At 39.2% G+C, this 9,154-nt stretch overlaps 1 protein-coding gene across 1 annotated transcript; it reads right to left on the bottom strand.

The window, feature by feature from the left end:
* Positions 1-6,007: 6,007 nt before the first annotated feature.
* On the bottom strand, positions 6,008-6,352 carry LOC117175594 (histone-lysine N-methyltransferase SETMAR-like). Its single transcript, XM_033365301.1, has one exon. It carries the CDS (start codon positions 6,350-6,352, stop codon positions 6,008-6,010), a length of 345 nt encoding a protein of 114 aa, XP_033221192.1.
* Between the last annotated feature and the right edge of the window lie 2,802 nt (positions 6,353-9,154).

Consider the following 9,154-nt stretch of genomic DNA (forward strand, 5'->3'; position numbering starts at 1 on the left):
CACTGTTTGCAATAGTAAGAAAGTTGAACATATTGCCGTAATCTCACAGTAAGCACAAAACTATGAAAATCCGAAGAATGTCCTTGGGACGTTCCTAGGAAGTCCTATGTCAGGCCAATCAACGTCTTTAAGATAACCAATGTCCTAAAGATGACCTAAAGACGTCTTTAAGACATGGATGTTCTCGGGACATCTTTCGTACGGACATTAGACGCTTTAAGAGCATCAATAATATGACCACAAGATATGTTATAAAAGACGTCTTTGTGATGTCTCAAAGACGTCTCTAGGACCGGCAAGGTCTCCGGCAAAGGTCTCCGGCAAAGGTCTTGTGCACCCTGAGGACACGGAATGACCCAAGAACGACCGCCTTCTGCATTTTTCCCGCAAGTGTTTTAGCATATTGTTCACACGCAGTGATGCTTTTCAGGCTACTAACCGTGAAAGATTGGCATCTCCAAGAGCGCCGATTATAAGGACGATTAGTTTGGCAGAATATTCCGGGTAAAATCGTCGCAACTCTCTTATGAGGTCTCTATAGCTCTCTTTCTTTTCATTCTCGTTGGATATGATGTTTTTGTCAGCTGGTGTCGAAAATTCGATAACCAAAATGGTTCGCTTCTCGAAGTCAAGAACAACCATGTCAGGCCTCGAGTGTGCAACAGAAACAATTATCAAGAATATAAAGTTCCAGTATATGCGGTACTTCTCATACTCGTCAATTGACTCGATTTCCCTAGCAGCATTTAGGGGAGCGATAATAAGGTTGATGCCATAAGAGTGACAGACATGGTAATAAAGCACTCTTAGTGCCGCATTGTACCTCTGGATATAATATGTTCCCGCATGAGTTGGACAACTAGATAGTATGTGTACCAAATGCTCGAGGAGCTGTTCACGGAAGTTTTTCTCTTTTGTTTACTTAATCCGGGCTTTCAGGAGTGAGTACTAGAGATAGATAAGATTTGATGCATTTTGCTCACCCCTAATGCTGAAGTTCAGTCCGATTGCTTCAGCAGCCTCCTCCGCTGCTTTGTACAGAAACGCTCCTCTACCCACTTCTTTGTGATTCCTGACCATTTTAAGAAGAGGGTTTTACATTTGCGATTTTATGCGCTGTACTCAGAATAATTCTGTTGTGAAGACATTCGAAATTCAATATTCCGCGACCACCTTGACGGCGAGAGATGTAGATTCGCGGAACAGAAGACTTTAGATGCATGCTTCTGTTCATGTGCATAAGCTTTCGTGTCCCCGCATCAAGGGATTTGAGCTTGTTCTTCATCCATGGTACCACTTCAAATGAATAGAGTATTACCGGGACGGCAGGTATGTTCATTGGAGATACTTTGCTCCTCGCCGACAGTTCGGAAAACCAAATTTGTCAGATGAGACGTTTGTATCTGCTTCGGAGATTATCCTTTATAGACGTCACATCCTAAATGCGACTCTGTGGTACGCCCAGGTATATATAAGTCTCTGCAGCGCAAAGGTGTCGTATAGCGCTTCTATGGACGAGCTCAGGATTTTCAGGGATGCTATTAAGTTTTCCTCGCTTCAAGTAAACCTTGGCGCATTTGTCTAACCCAAATTCCATTCCCATTTCCTTAGTTTATCGTTCCACAATCCCTAAATCTAGATGTAGTTCCTCTTTGTTTTTAGCATAGATCTGAAGATCGTCCACGAAAAATACATGAGTCACCTTGTACTTTCGATCTACAGGTTTGCCGCAAACGTGCTTGTCGGAATGGCAAAGTGCTTGATATATTGGCAGAAGAGGAGTAGGCTCATGGTTTCGTCCTGAAAGACACCTCTCTGAAAGGTGACCTTCTTATTTGTCAAACGATTTTTTTCAGATGAAATAGTAAATCTGGTTTTCCAAAGCGACATCAATCTCTCTATGCACCTCACGATTTGCGGATGAACCTTTAAGCTTTCCAAAAGACAGATGATAAGTCTATGGGAGGTCGAATCGAAAGCTTTCCATTAATCAATTCAGGCCATCGATAGGTCACGCTGGCAGTATGCTGCATCTTTGCAGACACATCTATCGATGAGCAGGTTCTCCCGACATCCTGCTACGCCTTTCTTTGAGCCGCATTGTTCATACATTATTTGCCACACAGGATCAATTACCCGAACAATCCTATCATTTAGGATAGCTGTGAATATCGTATACAGTGTGTTCAGACAAGTGATTGGCCTGTAATTCTTCGGGTCAGCTAAGTTGCCTATTTTCGGCAGGAGTATTGTGCGCCCTTCCACCATCTACTCCGGAATTGGTTCTTCCGACTTCCAATATGAGGTGAAAATACGGGCCAAATGCTGATGAGTTGAAGGAAACTTCTTCCACCAGAAGGTCTTGATACCATCTGGTCCCGGGCCAGAATAGTTCTTCTTACCTCTTAATATTTTTTCACCTCCTTGGTAGTGATAGGTGGGCATTCTTCATCAGTTGTTATGAGGGCACTACACAGTTCCTTGAAGCTATTTATGCTATCTAAATCTTAGTCCAGTCTATGCTGCACTTCGTAGACTTCTCTCCAAAATACTTCGACCTCCTATGGTTTGGGCGGGTGGTCGACAGTAACTGGACGATGTTGGAAGAGTCGAACACACCTCTCTCTCCGCTCTAGGCTTTTCTTAGCGTCAGATAGTATCCGTATTCTCTCAACAATATGCTGCCTGATGTTCAGCTGCTTTGACTTGTTAAGTGTGTGATAACGTGTCAGGAGTTCGCGCGCGAATTTTCGAACCTTGGCAGTAAAATTCCTGCTAGATGTGATGTAGCCAAGCACACACTGAATGCGGGACACGTACTGTCTTGCCCAGCCTATCTTTACGACAAGTTGATGCATTCGTACTTTGATCTTACGATCAACCGTTGGTTTTTTTTACGGTTCGCATCGGCCAAAGCTCTCGCTGCATTATATACACAACAATTGATAGTCCAGAGATTGGATTCTTCGGAAAAACGTCCACGAAGGTCGTCAAACATTTCAACCAGATCTTTAGACTTGAGAGAAATCTGAGTTTTGATGTTTCTCTGGTTCAGAAAGCATCGCTCTTCCTCTATCGGATTTCACCTAAAGGTCCCGAGATTCCGCCGATTCATTGCATTGAATCCATCTTCGTTGGCTCCCCCAGCATTAGAGTGGTCAGCATTGTTAGCCGACCCATTGTCGGGAGCTCTGTGCGCTCTGTTATTTGAACCGCAATTACTACAACTATGTTTGGTGTTGTCATTGTTGTTCCCACGAGAAGCTAGGGAAAGGGGTTCGTGCTTCCTTGTAGAGCCCCGCATACAAAGATAAGCCTGCGCACTCTGATATAAAATGGAAAGGTCGTGGCTACGTGTATCGAAAGTCCGATTCGAATAGTTGCATTTTTTCGATACGATCACGGGGAGCTGGAAAAGAGACTATTTATAAGAAAATTTCAGTACAAATATTTTATATGAATTTTTTTTAAAATTATTATTTAAAAAATCATGTAATGAACAATCCTTTCACCATAATGTTTATTTTATTTTTTAAGAATTCTTTATAATTATGCTAAAAAAATTAATATTTTTTAAACAATCAAAACCGCGAGTTAAGTGATGATTAATAAAAATTCTATTATTTGAACGTTATTACACTATATGAGCTCGATAGAACGTTCAACAGAACTTTCTACGCACAAGAAAAATATGGCGCAGTTGTTCTAAGACAAATTTTTTAGAATTGTTGTATGTCAGACAGATAAATTGAGAAACTCAAGATTCCAAAGATTTGTCTACGTGATCTTCATTTGAGTGAAGGACCTACGTGACAAATTAAGGATTCTTTAGATTCTAAACGACGAGTTTACTCACCCTCTATTAAGGAATTAGCTTTGTGTAGGCACATCTGCTTCGTACCTGAATAGCCTGTAAGGGCCTGAAACTCTCCCCGGTCACTGTCATCACGTGTTTACCGTCGTGTTTTCGCTCTTGGCGTGAACATTGCGGTAGGTCAGAATCACGTACACCAGTGCCTCCTTCTGACGCGGACTCTCTCTCTCTTTCCTTTCAATTCTCTTCTCTTGCTGCCTCCATTTATCTCTTCCTCCCCCAGCCGCACTGGAGAGACCAGGGGTACTTATCCAACTCTCTGAGTTACTAATCATAAACTTAAACAAGAATAATAAAATATTGAAATAACAATTTGCAAACGAAAACAATAGTAACTCGGGATTTCGCTTAAACGGTAAGAATAGTCAAATTAACCAAACCGGCCGGACCCTTCACAGGAAATTCAAAGATAGACTCGATTAATTAAATGAATAAGTATAACTCCCTCCCCCTAGTTAAAATAAGTGTTTACATGAACACTCTCGAATAGCCTATACTTTAATTTATAGTTATTTTAAGTAAGAAGGAGTAGAAGGGTCGTTATATCTTGATTTGATTTACAGGAAAATTTATAAATAAATATTTAATAATTATTAATACGAGCAATTAACGGCTTACGAAAGTTCTTTTCGCCCTAACTTCGTGATTCTTTTTGCGTTACCAAGTTAGAATAGATTTAGGATTGATATTCAATCTTCAGAATTTTTAGTCAATTTGTAGTATTTTCAATCATTAGTTATAGTTTTTAAATTTACGTTCCCACTACTCTCGGCCAGCCTCACGCTCGGTCACTGAGAGCGAGACTCGTCTCTGCATCTTCGTCTCCGTGACTAGTGAGCAAATCGATACTCAGTGTTCGTGCTATGAATTTATCTTCTCTTCGGTGTTTATCTTCTCTTCGATGTAGTCGGCCGAAAGGTCGCCGCGCCATTAGTCAAAGGCATTAGAAAGCGGGCCGAGTAACTTCACAGTGACACGAAGAGCCGGACGCGGCGCTTTCCCTTCTTTCTTTTTTGCTTTGTCTACTTCTTCTGCAACAAGCTACTCAATTTTTTTCTTACAATATTCAGATTTTGTTTCTAAACATTCATTCTTTTTCACACATTTGTAACTAGTTATTGAATATTTTAAAAAGAATGTTTTCTCAATCTTTTTCAAGGTTTCCTCATTGAATAATAAACAGAAATTGAAACATTTTATATTTAACTGAATGATGAAGTTTTTTATTACACAGAAATATACATTTTCGTGAATCGGAAAATGACTGGGAATTTTGTTCCTCGTTTACAACGGCCACCCTGAAATTATTTTTGTGTAGTGTTTAAGCTAACAAAAAAGCATCTGAATTAATAAATAATGCTAAACATTGCTGCTAAATACAGGAATTTCTTTTTTATTTCCTATTATACAAACGAAATGCATTCTAGCAAACTTTATAGCGTCACCTTTGCGCTCACTTCATGCGTGACCAGTGGTTACGAATGAAGTTGCGTACTAACCAGAGAGCCGCCAAGTCGTGCGTATTCTTGAGTATAAGCAGACCCATTTGTTCTTAAATTCTCAATTATTTACCAATTTGAACTGCCAATTATAGAACACCTTCAAATATATGTCTTCTTAAATTTGTTCTATCATTGGCTGTTTGTTTTCTGCTTTGTATTTTGGGCCTGCATTTAATTCCACGCTCATAATAACATGTAACCTATGGCAAACAAAAAATGATTGTTGCGGTCGTGTCAGTCAACTACTCTTTCTCTCTGCTTTAGAACGGGGGCTGTGAAAGGTCGTCGTCAGTGTTGTGAGAAGAAGACTACTTCAGAATTTCGAAAACTATGATGGCATCATTTGAATTTTCCTCTAATGAAGAAATCCATGCCTTTAATTATGAAGATAAGGGAATGTAAGTATTCTTTTTATATAATAATCTCTTATATTTTCATCAATTGACCTAACTTCAAAATCCTTCTACTCGCTTGTTCTAGGGTTTCCACCTTTCTCGCAGACTTCAGCCAACAGCTCGGCTGATAGAGGGGGGGGGGGGGAGTATTTGAAAACAACTTTTCAACACAATTTTTCAAAGTATGATGCTGTATTTTTCAACATAATCTCCCTCAAGCTAATACATTCCTTATATCAGTATTCTAATGCAGTGATGCCATTTTTATTGACCGATTCATTAAGTCCCTCAAAATACTCATCTATAGGATCGATTACTTCCTCGTTGCTCTGAAATTTTTTACCTCCGAGCCATATTTTAAGGTGCGGGAACAAATTATAGTCGCTGGGGGCCAAATCTGGTGAATATGGTGGATGAAGGAACAATTCTAACTTTAATTCATTGATTTTAGTCATCGCAACGACCGAACTATCAGCAGGTGCGTTGTCGGCGACTGTTAGCAAACGTGGCACCCACCTAGCACAATGCTTCTGAATGCCGAAATATTCATGTAAAATATTGCAGACCCGCTCAGATAACATCCCAGTAGCCGTAGCTATCTCATTTACTTTAATCTGCGGTCCTTTATCGCCATTTTGTGAATTTTTTCGATCATTTTGGGAGTTGTGATATCAACGGGGCGTCCTGAACGTGGTTCGTCAGAAGTGCTCGTGCGATATTTCTCAAATCCAGAAACCCACTGTTTAACAGTCGAATATGACGAAGAAGAATCTTTTAGTGTGGAATATATTTCTTCTTTAATTTAAAGTCGTGTAAGGCCTTGCAAGCAGAAGTATTTAATGAACGCACGCTTCTCTGATTTTTGTATTTTTGTACCAAAAATCGAGGTGTATTGTTCAGTAGGCTCTCAGATTTATACTAATAGAGCAATTGACTTGCAAATCGATATGCAAGCTAGTCAGATAGAGTGCTATAGAAAACACGCTAATAATTATAACTGCTGGCGCCATCTCTAGGTCAGAGCGGAAACTCTACACCCCACCCTCGTATTTTTACAGTGAAAGTTTATAGTTTTAACATTTCTTTAATCAATTTTTCATTTCAGACTCATAAAATTCAAAGATTAAAACACTTATATTTTTAGTATTTGATTGGCAACACGCAAGATCCAATGAACAATTGAGGAAAACAAATCGGTAACACCCTCCTTTGTACTTATTTTTAGAGTTAATGTTTATAGGTTAAACATCTTTGCTATCAACTTGTTCTTTCGTATTCTCATAAAAATCAGATAATAAATATTAAAAACTTTCAGTATTTGGTTTGCAACACGCAAGTTCTGAAAAAAATTCCGGAGAAAGACTTTAATCACCTACTACATTCTTATTTTCAAAATAATACTTTTGATTGGACTTCACTGCTCTTAATAGAGAAACTTTTCCATTTATATAAATATAAAACTAAGATCATGTTAAATCCACGGTTTTCAGGAAACAAATTTAGGCTTTAACCATTTCTACAGATAAGCGGTTTCTATCTTTTGACCGTAAGTGTTCCATGATACTGAACGTTCCCAGATAACAATGCGTGATGCAGCACGCAGACTGCATGGCGTGAGAGCGCCATATGCCTGCGGAACTACCGACACAGTGCCCATATGACTTGCAGATCGTACGTTAATCCCCACTATGCCCGCAAACGGTGTGCGCGATGTGCCACATAGCATGTGACCGTCATCGCGATCATGCATCGGAATAATGCGCGGATTTAAAAAAAAGCTGTAACTTTCATTTATGTCCTTTGCTATGATTCTGCAAGAGAAGAGGAACACTTCAACGTTATTTATCAGGTTAAAATATATTCTTGTACATAGAAATCCGTATGATTAATACCCAAAATGCGTGATGCAGCAGGCACGCCGCATGGCGCGAGAGAGCGATGTGTCTGCGAGAGTATCGGCACAGTGCCCGCACGACTTGCAGCTCCTACGTAAATCCCAACTATGCCCGCACACGGTGTGCGCGATGTGCCACATAGCACGTGACCTCTATCGTGACAAGTTGTCGGATTATCATGCGGATTTAAAAAAAAATAGCTGTAACTTTCATTTATGTCTTCTGTTACGATTCTGCAAGACGTGTGGATTGATCTGCACGTCGAGCCCACACCATGCGGGCTCTATGTGGGCATTTTGCTCTCTGGGCCTTTTGACGTAAGCGGTGCTAGCAGCTATTGAGAAAACAACTTCTACAACTTTTCTCAATGTTGGAGTGTCGATTTTCTGAATCAGTTTGGCCCACTTTTCTGAAGCCGAAAAGGCCGATTTATTCTCAAGATCTGGAAACATCATTTGTAACCAAGCAATTTCGTCGCAGGTTGAAACTTTTATAAATGGTTCAAAAATCTGAAGGTAATGGTGAACAAAGTACAAGTAACATTCTGGAAGAGTTGCCACATCACTCATTTCGACATTTTTATTTATTGATAATTAATCTAAATATACAAAAATAATTGAAACACCTTCGTAGATATCCATAAACTTACCTTCTTTGATAAACTAAAGCTTTACAGAAGTCCAACTCAACAACAGTCGAACGATTGCTCTCAAGAGAGAAAGCCATCTTACTCCAATTTGTCTCAGAATAATAAGATATTCTTGTTCTGCAAACTCAAAACACTCTTTTAGTTCTTAGAAATTTTTTGCACTGCATGAAAACTCGCTGAAAACTTAGTACTTAGTAGAAAACTAATAGTACCAAGACTTCTACATCATATGACAACAGCTTTATTTCATATTTGGCAGCATTGTCAGTAATGTGGCATTTGCAATTTGATTTTATCAGCTGAGGATTTAGTTCTCTTAATTTCTGGTATACAGAACATCGTACTTCATAATTAACGTTAGCGCTATGTCCACCATAAGATATCAATTTATCTACATTTCGACGAATAAGTGAAAGAACGTAGTGTCTGATTTTTGTTTCAAGAAACGTCATATCTTGATCACGGTTCCAATAGATGTCGTGCTTATTTCGCGGTTTAAAAACGCCGTATCTCGTTCGCTATTTAGAAGACGTTTCGCCTGCCGTTTATGAGACGTCGTGTCTCGTTCGCAGTTTGAGGAACGTAGCTCCCAAATTTATAATTTTTCAGCCTGTAGCAAATTTCCAATAAAACGGCACAATGTACTTCATTTAAAACATAACTTATAAAACATTTGTAAATAATTATTTAAAATTAATTATGCTCCTGACAATGAAAAATATCTTCCAGAACGAGATACAAAATATATTTCTGAAATCCCTACGGCTATAACATTACATAGTGGCCGATTACGGAGTCCAGCTAGAAGTGCACGCTATATTTTTTTTCTATATATTTAT

Source organism: Belonocnema kinseyi, chromosome 6, assembly GCF_010883055.1.
Source record: "Belonocnema kinseyi isolate 2016_QV_RU_SX_M_011 chromosome 6, B_treatae_v1, whole genome shotgun sequence".
Classification (NCBI taxonomy): domain Eukaryota; kingdom Metazoa; phylum Arthropoda; class Insecta; order Hymenoptera; family Cynipidae; genus Belonocnema; species Belonocnema kinseyi.